The following is a 22,213-nucleotide window of genomic DNA, read 5'->3' as shown; positions in this document are numbered from 1 at the left end:
ATTGAACCTGAGGTGAATTAGAGTTACCTCAAATTTACCAGTTCTAAAGCTAAATTCAAGATCTTTCCCTTAAAACCTGCTGCTTCTCCACATGCTCCTTGTCTGCTAAAGTCAACATTCTTTACTTAATCCCCAAAGTGATCAAGTTGAGAATTAACCCAGACTCGTTTCTCATCAAACCAAACTGATCATTAGGTCTTTTTTAATGCTACTGCTCTATCCACCACTGTTACTGTCTTAGTTTAGCTTCTAATCTTTTCCTACCTAGGCCATTGTAACACCCTCCAAACTGGTCTCCTTCCCTCATCTCAGTTTTGATTTTACTCACACTGACAACGTAGTGACCTTCTAAATGCAAATCAAACCATGTCTTTCTTCTGTTTAGAATCTTTCAATGGCTCCTCATTTTCTACACTGAATGATTAAAGTAGAAAACAAACATTTAGAACAACTAGATTTTCCCAGTGATTTTCAAACTGGATTCCTTAAGTCCTAGAGTTCCAAAAAAAGATCCTAAGTGACCACCACAAAGACACTTCCCTATACAGTTCTCCAGACAGTAAGTTACCTACCTTCTTAAAAATTTCCTGTGATAGGACGTACACTTCCCCACAAGGAAGCATGCTGGGCAGCTCTAAGTTACAAAAAGTGTTTTTTTTTTAATGTGAACTTGAAATATGTCTTTCTGTAATTTACACTCATGTTCCAAATAAATTTCTCTTCCATATACCAGTCCCTCAAATATCTGAAGACAGATAATGACTCCTGTCTTGGTTATCGTTTTAAGGTGAAACATCCCCACCCAGTTCCTTTCATATGACATGTTTTTGAGACTCATCATCATCTAGTTCACTTGCCTGTGGAGACATTCCAGTCTCTACATGATCCTCTAAAATCAGACATAACATTGCTAATAGTAATCTGGCCAATTTAGAATGTATTTGTAATAGTACTAATGCAGCTTTAAACTACAGTAAGTATTATGAAAACTAGGTAACATTATTGGCTCGGGATGAGCTATAAGGTAATTTTGTAAAAATTCCTGCAGTTGGAGAAGTAGAAGTCCAATCAGAAATGAGTAGCGGCAATAAAAAGGAAAGAGGAAGACCAATACTTGGGGCTGACTCAAGAAAACCACTGGGAAATTTCATTCCAGGAATCTCCTCTTCCATTTGCAATAGTCCTGTGCCTACTTCTAACCCTATCCTAATCAGAAGCTTCTATCCCAAGTTATAGGAGCCACCACTAATGCCCTAGTGGCTCAAGGTGAAAAAGTTGTAACCTAATTTCTAGAAGCTCTCCCTTCCTGAAGACGACAAGGGGTCTCTCTTGTGGGGAGGAGTGGCCATATAACACAATTTTGACCGATGATACATTAAGAAGAAGGTTCCTAGGAAAGCTCTGTTTTCTTGATACAGGCATCACCTCTGTGTTTCTGCCTGCTCCTTTCTCCTGCCTGGAATGCAGACTTAATGGCAGAAGATCTGACAGTTATTCTGCAAACAGGAGGATGAGAGTACTACCCTAAAGATGGTGTCACAGAAAGAATCTCTAATGACATAATGAAATCACTCTACCAATGCAGCACACTCTGCTTCTGGATTTCTTGTTAAATGAGAAAAGACATTAATCCTATTCTATTTAAACAATCGTTATCTGGTTTTTCTGGTACCTATATCCAAATTCAGTCCCTAACTATTACGTTTCTATTCCCAAGTGGAGGACGTAAAAAGATATAGGAGCAGCAACCTTCAATTTTACTACAGAACAGCCCAATTTGAAACTTGAAATCCACTACTACATAGTGGTTTAATTATCAGTACATTTCAGATATATTAGTTTTAAGGGTCTTTTACAGGCTGATCTCACCTATGGTGAAATGCCTGTTGGATTCCACACTCAAAATTTTGGAAAATAACCCATTCCTATATCTAGAAATAAACATTCTCACAGAGAGTTAACAAAAGTCTAAAAATCAACTGAAATAAAAGAAGGTAGTCTGTTCCATTAGATTTTTCTGTTTGGATGACTTTGTAACAGGATATTATTAACCAAGATATGCTTATACACAATTTTTTATTCAAATGTATGTGCTTATACTTCTAAATATTTTCCATTGTTTAGTTTAAAACTTACTATCAATATTTTGAGTATATCTTTTTTATATACAAAGAAAATTTTAAAAACAATTTTAAAAAACTTCTAAGGAGGAAAATAGGTTAGGTATGTTTTAAAAGTTAATGGGAGGGAGCAGCTGTAATTGGCCAGTCATATTTAACCACACGATATGAAACACATGTCCACCGTGTGCAGCTGAGTCTCCAGGGAGATGCATGTTCACAGAAGGGACAAAGACGATGATGCTTCTGACTTACAATTTGTTTTTAAAAAAAGAAATAGTAGGCCCTTCGACAGGAGAGCAGGAAATCTCAAGGTAGTAACCACTGTCATATGTGATTGTGGTTGCTATGGCGAATACTTTTTTTTAAATACACAGAAAATAATCACATAAAACTGACATCAATTTCTCCAGTTGTAGTTGAATTCTGACCCTAGCTTATAAAAATATTTTTAATTTTAATAATAAATTTGATGTTCAAAATTACTTTGTCCCTCACTTTTGGTCCTAATTCCTTCAACTACTGGCTGTGGAACTAAAAACCCATTAGCAATAAAGAATAAAATAACCGCCATTTAAAATCCTTTTGTGCATGTGAAATCTTAAAGAAAAAAATTCTTTCCTCTCCTTCAAACATTCCCTAAAACATATACAAGAAAACTGAATTGTACAGTATTTAATACCTTTTACAAAATATGCCAGTCTACTCACAATTATTCACTAACTTTTCTAACTTACACATGTCTGCTAAACAGGTGAAAAGTTGTCATGAAAATTTAAATACATAAAGGAATTTTTATAATACTTTAACAAAATATAATTTAATTTTTAATTTCTTAGCATGATTGTAACAAAGACAGCCAAATGCAAAAATGAAATAATTAATCATAACTTTAGTATAATATATTTCAACATCAAAGGATTTATGAATATTACCTAATTTGTTCTTCTAAAACAATTTAAGATGTGGGTGTTCCACCTGATTAATGATCTTGGAAATCTGTCCTTTAATTTGTTGCCAAGAGTATAATGAGTACATATAAAAACCAGGATGTTAATACAGAAGCTACTGACATCAGCTTTTTCTTAACTTCATCAGACTGTACTTTGAAACAAAGGAGGATACAGACAACATGGAGAAGATCCAGAGGCTATTCATAAAAAAAGATTAAAAGCTTAGAAAGTAATACCTGCACAAAGGTTAAAGGGAATGAAATTGTTCAGCCAGGAAAAGTCTGAGGATACAATTTAATAAGTATCCAAGTATATATGAAGGGGTCTTGCACAGAAAATAGTGACCAGCTGTTTTCCATCTCCACTGAGGGCAAAATAAAAGGAAACAGACCAATTGAAGCCCAAGGATTTTAGTTAAATAGAAGGAATGATTTCCTGTGTGAGTCATGAGCACTGCAACAGCCACTGGGTGTCTATGGAAGCCCTTTCTCCAGAGGCCTTTATAAGAAAGACTGATTTCCATTTGTACAAGACTAACCTTTACATGCTTGTCCGTGCTCTGTGCTGGTAAAAGAGGTATCCTACGACCAAAATACCTACACTAATTGGCTCGAGCTGGGTCACATATCACTGAACATTCCACAGAGCAAAAGCACACAGAAGAACAGACCATATTCAATACCCACAGGTAACTCCAAACCATTGTAGCCACACCTTAGCTGGACACCTAGTACTCTGCAGAGGAAAATGAAGAGTTTCTAATTGCCCAGTAATATGCTGGGCATTTGCACCCAGCTGCAAGTGGGACCTGTAGTTTACTATTGTCACTTTGATTGCCATGTCACTGGCAAAATTAATCTTAAAGAGGCATATAACAATTTTTCATGAAAGAAGAGTAAGACCTCTGGAGAAGTAGGAAAGTGATCTACGTACACACTCCCCTAACCTGGCTAATTGCTTCTTGGCACCTGAAATTCCATCCTTAGTTACTTACTCCTTTGGCTCAAAGCTTTGTAGTTTTGGGGAAAAAATGTAAATATTTCAAGAAGATAAAACATCATTAAGCATTTTCACACCTGCATATTTGATACTTTGCTGAAACAGGTTTTGGGAGGAAGAAGGAAGGAAAAGATCTGAACCAGAGCTGGAAGAGAAGATGTTACGAAGCAACGAACAGGACGTGGAAGCTGTTGCTCGGAGCAAATGGTGTCATACTTTGAGTTGTGTCCAGAGGCATGAGATGAACTGGAGAGTAGGAATACCTGATGGTCAGCCTTCCTTTCTTGATATTTCTCCTGAACACTTCCTAACTCAATCTAATATCTATTTCTAGGATAAATCCTAAAAACCTAAAGCAGAACCTAATTTACTAATTTACTTACTAATTAAGTGAACCTACATACATGTGCTGTCCAAAATAAAACAATAAAGTGTGATATATTTTAAAAATCACCATGTATTATAGGCATATACAAAGAAAAATCTAAAAAATACATATTCAATTAAAATTACTTTATCTAATATTTGATAATTGATGAATAGTTATAAGTTAATGTAAATAAACAAAATAAAATCAAAATATTTAGATATGGGTCATTCCTCTACTCATTCATTTATTTTTTAACATCTTTATTGGAGTATAATTGCTTTACAATGTTGTGTTAGTTGCTGCTGTATCACAAAGTGAATCAGCTATATGTATACATATATCCCCATAACCCCTCCCTCCCACCCTCCCTATCCCACCCCTCTAGGTGGTCACAAAGCACCGAGTTGACCTCCCTGTGCTACGTAGCTACTTCGCACTAGCTAGCTATTTTACATTTGGTAGTGTATATATGTCAACGCTATCTCTCACTTCGTCCCAGCTTACCCTTCCCCGTCCACTTGTCCTGAAGTCCATTCTTTACGTCTGCATTTTTATTCCTGCCCTGCTCCTAGGTTCATAAGAACCATTTTTTCTTTTCTTTTTTTAGATAACATATATATATGTGTTAGCATACAGTATTTCTTGTTCTCTTTCTGACTTACTTCACTCTGTATGACAGTTTCTAGGTCCATCCACCTCACTACAAATAATTCAATTTCGTTTCTTTTTATGGCTAAGTAATATTCCATTGTATATATGTGCCACATCTTCTTTATCCATTCATCTCTCGATGGACACCTAGGTTGCTTCCATGTCCTGGCTATTGTAAATAGTGATGCAGTGAACACTGTGGTACATGACTCTTTTTGAATTATGGTTTTCGCAGGGTATATGCCCAGTAGTGGTATGGCTGGGTCTTATGGTAGTTCTATTTTTAGTTTTTGAAGGAAGCTCCATACTGTTCTCCATAGTGGCTGTACCAATTTACATTCCCACCAACAGTGCAAGAAGGTTCCCTTTTCTCCACATCCTCTCCAGCATTTATTGTTTGTAGATTTTTTGATGATGGCCATTCTGACTGGTGTGCGGTGATACCTCATCGTAGTTTTGATTTGCATTTCTCTAATGATTAGTGATGTTGAGCATCCTTTCATGTGTTTGTTGGCAATCTGTATAACTTCTTTGGAAAAATGTCTATTTAGATCTTCTGCCCATTTTTGGATTGGGTTGTTTGCTTTTTTGATATTGAGCTGCATGAGCTGCTTGTATATTTCAGAGATTAATCCTTTGTCAGTTGCTTTGTTTGCAAATACTTTCTCCCATTCTGAGGGGTGTCTTTTGTTTTTGTTTATGGTTTCCTTTGCTGTGCAAAAGCTTTTAAGTTTCATTAGGTCACGTTTGTTTATTTTTATTTCCATTTCTCTAGGAGGTGGGTCAAAAAGGATCTTGCTGTGATTTATGCCATAGAGTGTTCTGCCTATGTTTTCCTCTAAGAGTTTTATAGTGTCTGGTCTTACATTTAGGTCTTTAATCCATTTTGAGTTTATTTTTGTGTATGGTGTTAGGAAGTGTTCTAATTTCATCATTTTACATGTAGCTGTCCAGTTTCTCAGCACCACTTATTGAAGAGGCTGTCTTTTCTCCATTGTATATTCTTGCCTCGTTTATCAAAGACAAGGTGACCATATGTGTGTGGGTTTATCTCTGGGCTTTCTATCCTGTTCCATTGATCTATATTTCTCTTTTTGTGCCAGTACCATACTGTCTTGATAACTGTAGCTTTGTAGTATAGTCTGAAGTCAGGGAGCCTGGTTCCTCCAGCTGCGTTTTTCCTTCTCAAGATTGCTTTGGCTATTCGGGGTCTTTTGTGTTTCCATACAAATTGTGAATTTTTTTGTTCTAGTTCTGTGAAAAATGCCATTGGTAGTTTGATAGGGATTGCATTGAATCTGTAGATTGCTTTGGGTAGTATAGTCATTTTCACAATGTTGATTCTTCCAATCCAAGAACACGGTATATCTCTTCATCGGTTTGTATCATCTTTAATTTCTTTCATCAGTGTCTTATGGTTTCTGCATACAGGTCTTTTGTCTCCTTAGGTAGGTTTATTCCTAGGTATTTTATTCTTTTTGTTGCAACGGTGAATGGGAGTGTTTCCTTAATTTCTCTTTCAGATTTTTCCTTAGTGTATAGGAATGCAAGAGATTTCTGTGCATTAATTTTGTATCCTGCTACTTTACCAAATTCATTGACTAGCTCTAGTAGTTTTCTGGTAGCATCTTCAGGATTCTCTATGTATAGTATCATGTCATCTGCAAACAGTGACAGCTTTACTTCTTCTTTTTCAATTTGGATTCCTTTTATTTCTTTTTCTTCTCTGATTGTTGTGGATAAAACTTCCCAAACTATGTTGAATAATAGTGGTGAGAGTGGGCAACCTTGTCTCGCTCCTGATCTTAGTGGAAATGGTTTCAGTTTTTCACTGTTGAGGACGATGTTGGCTGTGGCTTTGTCATATATGGCCTTTATTATGTTGAGGTAGGTTCCCTCTATGCCTACTTTCTGGAGGGTTTTATCATAAATGGGTGTTGAATTTTGTCAAAAGCTTTTTCTGCATCTATTGAGATGATCATATGGTTTTTCTCTTTCAATTTGTTAATATGGTGTATCACATTGGTTGATTTGCATATATTGAAGAATCCTTGCATTACTGGGATAAACCCCACTTGATCATGGTGTATGATCCTTTTAATGTGCTGTTGGATTCTGTTTGCTAGTACTTTGTTGAGGATTTTTGCATCTATGTTCATCAGTGATATTGGCCTGTAGTTTTTTCTGTGACATCTTTGCCTGATTTTGGTATCAGGGTGTTGGTGGCCTCGTAGAATGAGTTTGGGAGTGTTCCTCCTTCTGCTATATTTTGGAAGAGTTTGAGAAGGATAGGTGTTAGCTCTTCTCTAAATGTTTGCTAGAATTCGCCTGTGAAGCCATCTGGTCCTGGGCTTTTATTTGTTGGAAGATTTTTAATCACAGTTTCAATTTCACTATTTTTTTTCTGATTGGTCTGTTCATATTTTCTATTTCTTCCTGGTTCAGTCTCAGAAGGTTGTGCTTTTCTAAGAATTTGTCCACTTCTTTCAGGTTGTCCATTTATTGGCATATAGTTTGCATGCAGTAATATCTCATGATCCTTTATATTTCTGCAGTGTCAGTTGTTACTTCTCCTTTTTCATTTCTAATTCTGTTGTTTTGAGTCTTCTCCCTTTTTTTCTTTATGAGTGTGGCTAATGGTTTATCAATTTTGTTTATCTTCTCAAAGAACCAGCTTTTAGTTTTATTGATCGTTGCTACTGTTTCCTTTGTTTCTGTTTCATTTATTTCTGCTCGGATCTTTATGATTTCTTTCCTTCTGCTAACTTTGGGGGTTTTATTGTTCTTCTTTCTCTAATTGCTTTAGGTGTAAGGTTAGGTTGTTTATTTGAGATGTTTCTTGTTTCTTGAGGTAGAACTGTATTGCCATAAACTTCCCTCTTAGAACTGCTTTTGCTGCATCCCATAGGTTTTGGGTCGTTGTGTTTTCATTGTCATTTGTTTCTAGGTATTTTTGGATTTCCTCTTTAATTTCTTTAGTGATCTCTTGGTTATTTAGTAGTGTATTGTTTAGCCTCCATGTGTTTGTATTTTTTACAGATTTTTTCCTGTAACTGATATCTAGTCTCATAGCATTGTGGTCGGAAAAGATACTTCATACGATTTCAATTTTCTTAAATTTACCAAGGCTTGATTTGTGACCTAAGATATGATCTATCCTGGGGATGTTCCATGAGCACTTGAGAAGAAAGTGTATTCTGTTGTTTTTGGATGGAACGTCCCATAAATATCAATTAAGTCCATCTTGTTTAATGTGTCATTTAAAGCTTGCGCTTCCTTATTTATTTTCATTTTGCATGATCTATCCATTGGTGAAAATGGGGTGTTAAAGTCCCCTACTATAATTGTGTTACTGTCGATTTCCCCTTTATAGCTGTTAGCATTTGCCTTATGTATTGAGGTGCTCCTATGTTGGGTGCATAAATATTTACAACTGTTATATCTTCTTCTTGGATTGATCCCTTGATGATTATGTAGTGTCCTTCTTTGTCTCTTGTAATAGCCTTTATTTTAAAGTTGATTTTGTCTGATATGAGAATTGCTACTCCAGCTTTCTTTTGATTTCCATGGAATATCTTTTTCTGTCCCCTCACTTTCAGTCTGTATGTGTCCCTAGGTCTGAAGTAGGTCTCTTGTAGACAGCATATACATGGGTCTTGTTTTTGTATCCATTCATCCAGTCCATGTCTTTTAGTTGGAGCATTTAAACCATTTACATTTAAGGTAGTTATCGATATGTATGTTCCTATTGCCGTTTTCTTAATTGTTTTGGGTTTGTTATTGTAGGTCTTTTCCTTCTCCTGTGTTTCCTGCCTAGAGAAGTTCCTTTAGCACTTGTTGTAATGCTGGTTTGGTGGTGCTGAATTCTCTTAGCTTTTGCTTGTCTGTAAAGGTTTTAATTTCTCCATCGAGTCTGAATGAGACCCTTGCTGGGTAATCTTGGTTGTAGGTTTTTCCCTTTCATCACTTTAAATATGTCCTGCCACTCCCTTCTGGCTTGCAGAGTTTCTGCTGAAAGATCAGCTGTTAACCTTATGCGGATTCCCTTGTATGTTATTTGTTGCTTTTCCTGTGCTGCTTTTAATATTTTTTCTTTGTATTTAATTTTTTATACTTTGATTAGTATGTGCCTTGGCGTTTCTCCTTGGATTTATCCTGTATGGGACTCTCTGAGCTTCCTGGACTTGATTGAATATTTCCTTTCCCATGTTAGGGAAGTTTTCAACTGTAATCTCTTCAAATATTTTCTCAGATCCTTTCTTTTTCTCTTCTTCTTCTGGGACCCCTATAATTCGAATGCTGGTGCATTTCATGTTGTCCCAGAGGTCTCTGAGACTGTCCTCAATTCTTTTCATTCTCTTTTCTTTATTCTGCTGTGTGGTAGTTATTTCCACTATTTTATCTTTCAGGTCACGTATCCGTTCTTCTGCCTCAGTGAATCTGCTATTGATTCCTTCTAGAGAATTTTTAATTTCATTTATTGTGTTGTTCATCATTGTTTGTTTGCTCTTTGGGTCTTCTAGGTCCTTGTTAAATGTGTCCTGTATTTTCTACCTTCTATTTCCAAGATTTTGGATCATCTGTACTATCATTACTCTGAATTTTTTTTCAGGTAGACTGTGTATTTCCTCTTCATTTGTTTGGTCTGGTAGGTTTTTACCTTGCTCCTTCATCTGCTGCGTATTTCTCTGTCTTCCCATTTTGCTTACTTACTGTGTTTGGGGTCTCTGTTTCGCAGGTTACAGGTTCGTAGTTCCCGTTGTTTTTGGTGTCTGCCCCCAGTGGGTAAGGTTGGTTCAGTGGGTTGTGTAGGCTTCCTGGTGGAGGGGACTGGTTCCTGTGTTCTGGTGGGTGGGGCTGGATCCTCTTTCTGGTGGGCAGGGCTGCATCTGGTGGTGTGTTTTGGGGTGTCTGTGAACTTAGTAAGATTTTAGGCAGCCTCTCTGCTAATGGGTGGGGTTGTGTTCTGGTCTTACAAGCTGTTTGGCATGGGGTGTCCAGCACTGGAGCTTGCTGGCCATTGGGTGGAGCTGGGTCTTAGCGTTGAGACGGATATCTGGGAGAGCTCATGCCGAATGATATTACGTGGAGCCGGGAGGTCTCTGGTGGTCCAATGTCCTGAACTCAGCTCTCACACCTCAGAGGCTCAGGCTTGACACCCAGCTGGAGTACCAAGACCCTGTCAGCCACACAGCTCAGAAGAGAAGAGAGAAAAAAAGAAAGAAAAAAAATTAAATAAAAAATTAAATAAAATAGAATAATTAAAATAAAAAAATATTAAAATAAAAAAAATTAAAAAGTTACCAAAAAAAAAAAAAGAAGAGAGCAACCAAACCAATAAACAAATCAACCAATGATAACAAGCGCTAAAAACTATACTAAGATAAACATAAAAATCAGAAACCAGTCAGTCACAGACAGCAAATCCCAAGTCTACAGTTGCTCCCAAAGTCCACCACCTCAATTCTGGGTTGATTCGTTGTCTATTCAGGTATTCCACAGATGCAGGGTACCTGACTGGGAATTTAATCCGCTGCTCCTGAAGCTGCATGGAGAGATTTCCCCTTCTCTTCTTTGTTCACACAGCTCCTGGGGTTCAGCTTTGGTTTTGGCCCTGCCTCTGCGTGTAAGTTGCCCTCAGGCTTCTGTTCCCACCCAGACAGGCCGGGGTTAAAGCAGCGGCTGATTAGGGGGCTCTGGCTCACTTAGGCTGTGGGGAGGGAGGGGTACGGTAGTTATAATTGGAATGCAGGGCGAGCCTGCCGCGGCAGAGGCCAGCATGACATTGCAACAGCCTGAGGTGCGCTATGTGTTCTCCCGGGGAAGTTGTCCCTGGATCATGGGACCCTGGCAGTGGTGGGCTGCACAGGCTCCCGGGGGCGGGGGCGTGTGGATAGTGACCTGTGCTTTTACACAGGATTCTTGGTGGCTGCAGCAGCAGTGTTAGCGTTTCATGCGCTCTCTGTTGTCCGAGCTGATAGCCATGGCTCACGCCCATCTCTGGAGCTCGTTTAGGAGGCACTCTGCCTTCTGTGGGCAGACAGGGAAGGAATCCCCTCTCCTCATGCACCCTGAAACAATGGTCTCTTGCCTCTTAGGCAGGTCCAGAGCTTTTCCCGGACTCCCTCCCGGCTAGCTGTGGTGCGCTAGCCCCCTTCAGGCTCTGTTCACGCAGCCAACCCCAGTCCTCTCCCTGGGATCTGACCTCCAAAGCCCGAGCCTCAGCTCCCAGCCCCTGCCCGCCCCAGCGGGTGAGCAGACAAGCCTCTCAGGATGGTGAGTGCAGGTCAGCACCGATCCTCTGTGCGGGAATCTCTCCGCTTTGCCCTCTGCACCCGTTGCTGCGCTCTCCTCCGTGGCTCCGAAGCTTTCCCCCACTCCCGCCCAACCCCCCCGTCTCCACCAGTGAAGGGGCTTCCTAGTATGTGGAAACTTTTCCTCCTTCACAGATCCCTCCCAGAAGTGCAGGTCCCGTCCCTATTCCTTTGTCTCTGTTTTTTCTTTTGCCCTACCCAGGTATGTGGGGATTTTCTTACCTTTTGGGAAGTCTGAGGTCTTCTGCCAGCATTCAGGAGTGTTCTGTAGGAGCTGTTCCACATGTAGATGTACTTCTCATGTATTTGTGGGGAGGAAGGTGATCTCCACATGTTACTCCTCCGCCATCTTGAAGGTCCCCCCTCCCTCTGCCCATTCTTAGTATAACATGGTCTCCATCTACTTCACCATCTGGCTCACTGTCTGCTGAATGTGCTCTACCGTGTCTCCATCCTTCCTAAATACAACAGGTGAGTTCTAGGTACTGACAGTACAGTAAAGTTGCTTATTTCCTCGTTCTACAAAGTGGTTATCACTCCTAGCTGCACCTCAGAAGTACTTGTAGCGTATTATTGTTTTGATATTTTAGTTTTTTTGTTAAATAGAGATGCACAGGCCCTGCTCTCGTCTGCAGAGCCAGCGTCTCTACGGGGCTACTGCTATGATGTACACTTGTGAGGTGAGTTAGCTGGAGGCAAGAGCAGGGTTTATGTCGTAAATCAAGCCTACTGCTCCAACCTGAGGAGGCCTCTTAAGCTCCTGATTCTACCTTAGAATGTACTTTTCTTTTCCTCCACTTCATGTCATTTGTAATTCTAATGGACTTTCATTCTATAGCTTCATCCAAATTTCTGTACAACAATGTTGAGCTAGCTAGGGCTGAGACCTTGGCCCTATGTCACACAATGAGAAATCTTTTCATTGACAGCAATCTGTTATTAAACACCACAGTTGACTGAAATTTAGCAACCACTGCCATTGCCTCTGGTGAGCCTTCTGATTGTGCAGGCTAGAAAGCTAAATGCTGCATTTCCTAGAACACTCTGCACCTAGAGTCCTAGCTAAGTGTACTTTCTCACAACTGGGAAAGCAGGAAGTGAGGAGGAGACCATGAGCCTGCTACCTCAGCTACTTCCTCTGGGCAGCACAGCTATGCAGACAAGGGTTTTTTTTACAGCAGCATTCCAGCATCCAGTCACCAGACTCACAGGTGCTAATAGGTGGCTGCAGTCTCAGTGGTGGCTTTCTCATCCCTGAAGAGCAACAGGGATTGATCTCAATCTGTATTACTGAACTCATTAGTGCCAATGGCAGCCTCTGGATTCACTACCTTCCTGACTGTAGTAGTAGTAGTTCTATAAGGCTCACTTTTGTGGTAGTGTGGGAGTCGTTCCTGGAGGCCTAGCCTACACAGCCCTCTCCTCCAAACTTTCCACTGATTTTCTTAAGAGCCACACCTCTGACTTAAATCTTTTTATGTTTAAAACGCCTAGTTTCTGTCCTCCAATAAACCCCAACTGATATAAGCCTCTAAGTGTGAAACTGTTCAACCCTCATAACAGAACCATCAGCTAGGTCATACTACATAGTGCCTACAAGGATATCATCAAAGATCTTGTCAAATACTCTCCCCAAATCATAAAACACAATATCCAAACCTAGCAGTTTCTCTGATCTAGGGGTTTAGCAATGCTATCAAAAAAGGAAATCAAATTATTCTGATATGGTTTGTTCCCAGTAACCTATGCTAACTTATAATGACTCAGGTCTCCTTTCCTAAAGGACTCACAAATGTTCTAGACTTCTGCCCAAGGGGATGTCAAGCTCACCGGCCCACAGTAATGATGTGATTTGGGGGTCAAACCTGGGTCTGTATATTGGGTCCACCACTTACTTGCTATGAAATCTCTGACAAGTCACTTCACATTCCCAAGTCTCAGTTTCCTTAGTGGCAAATGATAGTGACAATGTTACTTTACAGAGTCCTTGTGAGAAGTTAATGAGATAATGTATGCAAAGTCCCAAGCACAATGTTTGGCCCATACTAGACACACAATTAATGATAGTTATAACCTGAGAAATTTACCTTTTATTCTCTTTTCTAAAAATAATAAATAAATAAATAAATAAAAATTAACTCTCTCATGCTTACATGGCACTTTCCTCATTTTCTCAAAAAGACATCAAACTTCACAAACAGTGGAATACAGTTCTCTCACCTGCAAGTTATCTCAACACATTACTGATCATACTCTTAGCCAGGAGATATCAAATCAGCTGAGTGCTCCCTTACCATTTCCACACCTTGCCATTCAAATGTCTTGTATTCATGTTTGTGGTATTCTCTTCATTTTGGAGATCATTATTCTCTATAGAACCTCTCTGGCTATCGTGCTGGATAAAGAGAGATGGAGCAAGGTTTTGGAGGAGGCAGAGAAAGGTACGAGCAAGAGTCTGCCCTGTGAAGGAAGAGACCAGAGCTGCTGGATGGCTCAGTACCTCCACTCCCAGTCCCAGGAAGATCAGGTCTCCTTCAATGCACGAGGGAAGCAGGGCTGGGCTCTCCAGATGCTCCAGCTTCCCAAGTTGTTGGAAGGACAAACTGACATAGCGGGCACATGGAGATTAGCTGAAACCATGGAACAGAGCTGCTAACCTGACTGGAGAGTGTGGCACTTCCTTAAATACTAACAGAGATAGTTTCCCCTTAGGGCAACTACAGCTACCAATCCAGCTCCAGCTTTGAAAGGCTAGAAAGTTCCACCATAGAAACAGAGCAGATCTGAACAAGGTAAAAGGCCCCAGTTTTTTCTTTGCTCAAACAACTGCTCTTCCAGAGTTACCCACAAAGAAATAATCTCTACTAACTCATCAATTTAATGACAATGGATTCCTGACCTGGTCCTAATCTATTCCTTCAGGATAAAAAATCCTAAATGTTGATTTCCTTAATGACAAACAACCTGCTTATACCTCATAATTCCAACTGGCCTAAAGTATAATATATAAGGAAGTAGAGTTCCATGTGTAAATATTGGCTGATGCCAGATTGTGAAAGACCTGGGTTACCGAGCTGAAGACTGGACATTACATGGGTAATGAGATCCCAGGGAAATGGGAATGGGAAGAGGGGGAGTGGGAGAGAGATGGTAAAAATAATGCCATCATTGCTGAAAATAAGTTTGGAGAGTTCTTTGGACATGCTTTCCAGGTCTATGCCCGTTTTTTAAAAAACAGATAAAATTTTAAATATTTCTTGTCATTTTACTCCATTTCCCTTCAAAAGCTCTTTTAATAATTTTGCTTCCTAGGCACTTCCCTGGTGGCACAGTGGTTAAGAATCCACCTGCCAATACAGGGGACACGGGTTCGAGCCCTGGCCCGGGAAGATCCCACATGCCGCAGAGCAACTAAGCCCGTGCACCACAACTACTGAGCCTGCGCTCTAGAGCCCACGAGCCACAACTACTGAGCCCGCGAGCCACAACTACGGCAGCCTGCGTGCCTAGAGCCAGTGCCCCGCAAAAAAGAGAAGCCCGCACACCGCCACAAAGGGCAGCCCCCGCTCGCTGCAACTAGAGAAAGCCCGTGCACAGCAACCAAGACCCAATGCGGCCAAAAAATAAATAAATTAATTAATAAATTAATTTTTAAAAATAATAATAATTTTGCTTCCTAGAGTTAAATCACCACACTTTTCAGAGGTAAGGAAAACAGGTCTGTAATTTCTAGCTTCACGGATAAAGGTATAAAAAAGTATGCAAACATAATTTAAACTGACAAGAATACTAAATCAGGCAACTCTTTTGAAACTCCAAAGGAAAAGGTGATGGAAATCAGAATATTCAGCACACAGTATAACATTCTAGAGATTTTAGAAAATCAAAAATAATATAATGCTATAATCTTTTAGGGAACAAAAATATATAAAATATTTTCAGGGGAGAAAAATGCTAAAGACACATTAGCAAATGGGGCTTCCACTAATGTAACATAACCTAAGAGCTCATACCAACGCATCTAAGATGTTTTAAAGAAGATTTAGATCATGAGGAAACACAAAACTAAAACTAAAAGTAATTATGTGGTTTCACGGAAAGTAAGTTCTGCCTCAATAACTTCTTTACACTCTATACTATTGCTATACTACAGTATGACAAAACCTGGGGGGTTACACTAACATCATTTGGTTCGATCTCTGGGAACATGGAAGTCCCACATTATAACAGAATGATGTCTAAATGGTGGAAACTTAAAATACAAAGGAAGTTGTCTCATGGGATTTAAAACTTGCTAAAGCATATAAAACCACCACAGGGAACTCTACTTAATGCACTGTAGGGTCCTAAATGGAGAGGATATATGTATATGTATGGCTGATTCATTTTGCTGTGCAGTAGAAGCTAACACAACATTGTAAAGCAACTATAGCCCAATAAAAAATAATTAGAAAAATAAAAATTAAATAAATAAAGCATATAAAACAACTACATAAACCACTATCTGCTCATTTTAAAAATGAGCTTTCAATAAAATCTCTGTGACCCAAAGAATCATACTTAGGACATAAAATTATGACATAAATTGAATGATTTCTGTGGCTGTCAAAGCTGAAAGTCATTACATGAAATATGTGGAAATCTGTGCTATAATTTTAAAGCATGAGGTCTGATAAATCATTATCACATATCTCTTCCTTGAAATATACCAATCTAACATGAATTCGATTCCATAAATACTCATTTTTAAACCACTGTTTAAATGCTGATGTTCAACTATATTGACTACATGGAAAAAGTTGTTTATGTAGTTTCATAGGAAATGCAGTAGCTCTCTAAAGATAGAACAAAGCACTCAGTGATTTTCTAACTGGTCTGTTAAGAATCATAACACTTGACTAAAAGAATTTTATCAGCTGCGGAAAAGTGGTGCTACATGCTGATGGGAAATGTGTTGTAAATGATCTTATCTGTCTTTCTGATCTACAAGGCATATGACTTGTACCCTAACACTAGCTAGCTTTGGAGGCCACAAGACCATTCAATGTAGTTGGGTGAGCATGTTACAGATGCAGAAGCCCTATTCTAGTAATATGCCCAGCTAGGAATCCAAGCCTTAGACTGCTTTTCGGGGCAAAGGCTCAAGAAACCTATCAGCGTGGGAGATAAAAAAAATTCACATCCCTCTCCCCCTTCCCACCAAGGATTAACTATGTGGCAATCTGTTTTCATCTTGTGCTTCGCGGCACTCTCTTTCAAAGTATACAACCATAATGGGCTATGTATACTAAGAAATGTGAAGAAAGCAACGGCAGTGAGCCAAATGACTTGAAGCTATGAGGTAAGACTTATCAAGCAGACTCACAGGGGGAGTAGCAAAAAGAAAGGGGTAGGCAAAAAGAAAACAAAAATGTCAGAGAGGAAATTCCTACCTATATCCATTTTACCCTATCAGCAAATCATTTGACTCTATAACTTTCTAGGCTCTACAATGCAAGAAGTCATGTATTATTGCTTTTGTGCCGTGGAGAAGTAGTTCTGTGTAGTGAAAAACAGCTTTGTGCTTAGACTTTGACATTGACCATACATGACTAGAGTGGTAGGGGGAAGAAAACGGTCAGTAGGTATCAGGAGGTAATTAATCTGCTTTTGCCTATAACTGAAAAATCACAATGTCCTACATTGTTAACTGCAATCTTAAAGAGCCATATTTATACAAAAAGAAATGCTAGCCTGTGAAAGTATCTCTGTCTTCATCACTCTGTAAGCAACGGAGATCAGAGAGAATGCCTTAATCGTCATTTCAGCCCTGCAGCGCCCCTGGCACTGTGCCTAGCACAGGACAAGCAGTAGTAAACATGCACTGAACTAATTTTTCTGCATGAGTATCCCTGTCTCTTGATTCTTCTTTCTAGTGTTTCTTCTTTTCCCACCTTAGCCCTTATTTCTTCCCTTGGCTTGCTCCCCTCTGTCACTGCAGCTTAACTGATAACTTAGACAACGTGATATAATATTATGTTGTATTATTTGGAACAGAATTTTAGGTTCATGTTTTTAATTGGAAAAGTAAATGTTAGGAACGCTATCTTTTTATCTCAAAAAATACTTTACAAATTAAATTATGGGTTAGCATCCTTCAACAGAAAAAAGTTCCGTAACACTAAGTTAAAGATGTGCTACTTTCTGCTATATTAAAAGAATTTTTGAAAATTCACTTGTGCCATATTCCTTTCACTTTAAATAAAGCCAAGAAACAAAATTTTCCACAACTGGCTATAACAAGCAACACAGAACTATCCTGGTTTCTATAGAAGTATACTCTCAGAACAGAAAATTAATATTCAATGGGAAAAAAAGCCACATACTTTTCATAGTTCCATCTTCTTCTTCCTCATCCTCACTGTTTATAACCATGGTCCCCAAGTCAGATTCTAACATTGTGCTATTGTGTTCAATCATGGTCTGGGCCCCTTCACTCATCGTGCTTGTGGCCCTCATGGTGCCCACGCTTTCCGAGCTAGTCTTCACCATGGTGTGGGAATCCAGCTCATCTTCATCCTGCAAACAAAACACTGCAGTGAAGGAAGACTTTTCTAACATAGATGGATATCGTACAATACTATGAACATATTATATTTTAATAATGAAAAATACTACTATCACTACTAATTTTAATGTAAGGACATAAATACAGTGTTATCATAAGACCCAAAAGTTATCCAAAATAACCTAAAGCTTTAGGTAATTAAAGTTCAAGCAACAGAAATTGTTTGATGAAATAGCAGGCTGCTAGTTGTTCTTAAAATAAGGATTAAGACAGGAAGATTATTAACAAAGAATATATAACAAAATAAACAAATAAAAGAGAGCACATTAAAGACAGAGCATGTTGGCACTATTATAACAGCTTTAATAATGTTTACAACTTTGTACAAAAGCCATTAGCTTTTAAAAAATTATGATAAATATACATAACATAAAATTTACCATTTTAATCATTTTTCAGTGCACAGTTCTGTGGCATTAAGTACATTCACAATGTTGTCCAATCATCATCAATACCCTTTTCGAGAAATTTTTCATTATCTCAAACAGAAATTCTGTACCCATCAAAAACTAACTCCTTATTACTTCCTTCACCCAATCCCTGGTAACCTCTATTCTACTTTCTGTTACTACGAATTCACCTATTCTAGGTACCTCATAAAAGTAGAAGCATGCTTTTTGTGTCTGGCTTATTTCACTTAGCATGTTTTCAAGGTTCATCTGTGTTGTACCAGATGTCAGAATCTCATTCCTTTTTAAGACTGAATGATATTCCATTGCATGTACACACACACACACACATACACCTTTTGTTTACCCATTCATTTGTTAATGGACAATAAGGTGTTTACACCTTTTGATTATTATGAATAATGTTCTGAACACTGGTATATAAGTATCTACAGATAGATGGTCCCTGACTTATGATGGTCTGACTTAGGATTTTTCAACATTACAACAGTACAAACGAGATACCCATTCAGTAGAAACCGTACTTTGAATTTTGAACTTTTCCTGGGCTAGCAATACACAGTACGATACTCTCATGATGCTGGGCAACAGCAGCAAGCTGCAGCTCCCAGTCAGCCACGTGATCAGGGATGTAAACAACCCATACATTTACAACAATTCTGTACCCATACAACCATTCTGTGCTTTACTTTCAGTGTAGTATTCAAGGGATTATGTGAGATTCCACACTATTATAAAATAGGCTTTGTGTTCGATGATTTTGTCAAACTGTAGGTTAATTTAAGTGTTCTGAGCACATTTAAGGTAGGCTAGACTAAGCTATGTTTTTCGGTAGGTTAGGTATATTATATACATTTTCAACTTAACGGTATTTTCAACTAAAGATGAACTTATCGGGACGTAACCTCATCATAATTTAAGGAAGATCTGTATTTGAGTCCCTGCTTTCAATCCTTTTGGGTGTATGCCTAGGAGTGCAATTTATATCAAACGGTAATTCTCAATTTTGGGGGGAACTGTCAAAATGTTTTCTGCATTGGCCATACCATTTTATATTCCAACAGTGTACAGGGTTCCAACTTATCCACATCCTCACCAACACTTGTCATTTTCCCTCTTTTTTTTTTTTGAGAACAGACATCCTAATGGATGTGTGGTATCTCATTGTGGTTTGATTTGCATTTCCCTATAACTAGTGATATTGAGCATCTTTTCATGTGCTTATTGGCCACTTGTGTATCTTCTTTGGAGAAATGTCTATTCAAGTCCTTTGCCCATTGTTGTTACAGATTGTTTTTTGTTGTCGTTGAGCTGAAGAAGTTCACTTTATGTTCTGGATATTAATCGCTTATCAGATATATGATTTGCAAATATTTCTCTCCATTCTGTAGGTTGTCTTTTCACTCTCTTGATAGTTTCTTTGATACACAAAAGCCTTTCATTTTGATGAACTCCAATTTATCTATTTTTTCTCTTTTGTTGCCATATCCTAGCCATTGGCTTTTAAATGTAAATTCACAGAAGAATCAAGTCAGTAATATAAGTATGAACCAAAAAATGCTCTTTAGAACGTTCACCAAAAGATAAACTGGAATAGGGCCATAAAACTAAACTAACAAATTCTGTTTGAGAAACCAAGCAATGTGTTATTTAGAAAAACTTGATCATGTACTGAAATTAATTTATATCTATTCCACTTTAAGTAGAAACAAACAAACAAAACCTAAGTTCTGACGAGGTCAAAATGCAAATACTGGAGAACAGGAGCAGTCATGTTGTTCTCAGCTGTTTGACAGCCCTCCTCATCCTCAACCTACAGGATAAATTCAGCATTATATCTCAAAGTCTTCTGCTCTCCTTTCATGAGCTTCTCTTCTTTTAGAAGACTTCTTCATTCTTATGCATTCAACTATCTAATATATTGAGGACTCTCAAATCCTGACATCTTTCTGACTTTACTTACTACTTAAATGCTTAATGATGTTTAAAACTCAACATTCTCAAACAAGATCATTTCATCCATCTCCTTGGCCCCTCCAGTCTGCCTCCATCCCCGACAATAACCACTACAAAGCACAGTCATCTTCATTAGCTAACAGAGTAAAACTGCAATGTCTTTTTTGGTTTATTTTCTCTCACACCCTATATACTATCAGTCAACAAGTTCTTCTTCAAAAAATTCTCTCTCAGCTCCATCTCTTCTTTTCCACTCCCACTGCTACTGAGTATATTCCTCCTTACCTTATGCCTGAGTTACTGCAGGAAGAGCACCCTGACCTCCTAGAATCAGACGGATGTTAGTTCAAATCCTGGCTCAACTCACTTAGTAGCCTTAAGACCTTTAGGGAACCTATTTAAACTCTCTGAACTTTAGTTTCTTTCATTGGTGTTATGATGATTAAATGAGAAAAGGTATGTAAAATGCTTGCATGCTACTAGGAATAAGGTAGTTTCACCCCTTCTTCAAAGTATACATACTATACCAATCTTTCTTGAATACTACTTGTATTATAATATTCTTCTACCGAAGAATCTATAATGGCTCCCAGTTCTTGCCTGCATTGAAAGCTAAACAAAGCTGCCTAGATTTTAATGTCCTCTATGTTATCTTATTTTATATGGCCGATCCTATCTTCCCATTTTTCACATATCATTCAATACAGTCAGGCTGACCTCAACTGAGTCTCCAGCTGCCATAAACTCATATGCTCATTAAAGACTTCATCTTTGCTCACATCACATCTTCTTTTCTACCCAGGATGCTCTTTCCTCTCTAATTCATTTTAATTAATCCTATCTAGTTCCAGATCAAGTATCTATTACCTTTATGGCAAATTCAGTCTTTATTAATTATCCTCTTTTCCAAACTTCTAGAATTTATAAAACCTGCATTACACACTTTTGCATTTAAATTTATGATCTCATATTGTAACTGTTTCATAAAATCTTTTATAAATGTAAGTACCTATGGATAAGAGTGCCTTATAGTACTTCTGAATCTACTAAAGTGTTTCATTCAGTAGTCCACACACAGTAAGCATTCATTTATATATTTACTTTATCACAGAATTATAAAATCATGAACCTTTAATAATTCAACCCCTCATTTTATACATAAAATGAGAAAGTAAGAGACTTCCCCAAGGTCACACACCTACTTAAAAGTGGAGCTGGGACTAAGAAACTAGTTCCTTTATTTCTTAACCCATTATCCCACCAAGTACATATACCTTACTTAAATTTAAATTTTGATCTACTTGAATGCTTAAGTTAGAGGTGCAGGTTTACAGTTTTAACAGCTTATGTCACCAGCTCCTATGCCCAAAGAGTCCCATACGAATTACTTGGTCCATCCTAGTCACAGCCACTGTCTTTTCTTAGACTATTAGAACAGCCTCCTAGCAGTCTGCACTGTTTCCCCTCTTGCCCCCATTAGTGTCCCACATAACAGGCAGATGGATCCTTTCAGAAGACAGATCACATCATGTTACGCTCCTGCTCAAAACCCTGCGTTTGGCTTCCCATCACACTTACATTAAAGCCCAAAGCCTTCATCCTGGCCACATGTGATCTGGCCCAGTCATATCTGCCAATCCTATCTCCTATCACATTCCTTCTCGCTCACCCAGTTCCAGCCAGGCTGGCCTCCTTTGCTATTTCTTGTGCATTCTAAGCATGTTCCTCCTTGGGCTTTTAAATTGGCTGTTCTCTCAGCCTAGAATGCTCTTCTTTAAGACAGTTTTATTTTCTGCTTAACTCAGGTCTCCACTTAGATGTTACCTCCTTAGT

General features: G+C 38.5%; 1 protein-coding gene across 3 annotated transcripts in view; it reads right to left on the bottom strand.

The window, feature by feature from the left end:
- Nucleotides 1-22,213, bottom strand: part of STK3 (serine/threonine kinase 3) — a 301,708-nt gene that overhangs the window by 75,382 nt on the left and 204,113 nt on the right. For all 3 annotated transcript variants that reach the window (XM_057532260.1, XM_057532261.1, XM_057532262.1), the window contains one exon: nucleotides 17,773-17,965. In XM_057532260.1, coding sequence (XP_057388243.1) covers nucleotides 17,773-17,965 — 193 coding nt within the window. The remainder of the gene's footprint in view (nucleotides 1-17,772; nucleotides 17,966-22,213) is intronic.

The sequence above is a fragment of the Balaenoptera acutorostrata genome, chromosome 17 (assembly GCF_949987535.1).
Source record: "Balaenoptera acutorostrata chromosome 17, mBalAcu1.1, whole genome shotgun sequence".
Lineage (NCBI taxonomy): Eukaryota > Metazoa > Chordata > Mammalia > Artiodactyla > Balaenopteridae > Balaenoptera > Balaenoptera acutorostrata.
This window is presented reverse-complemented; position numbering and strand designations above follow the sequence as displayed.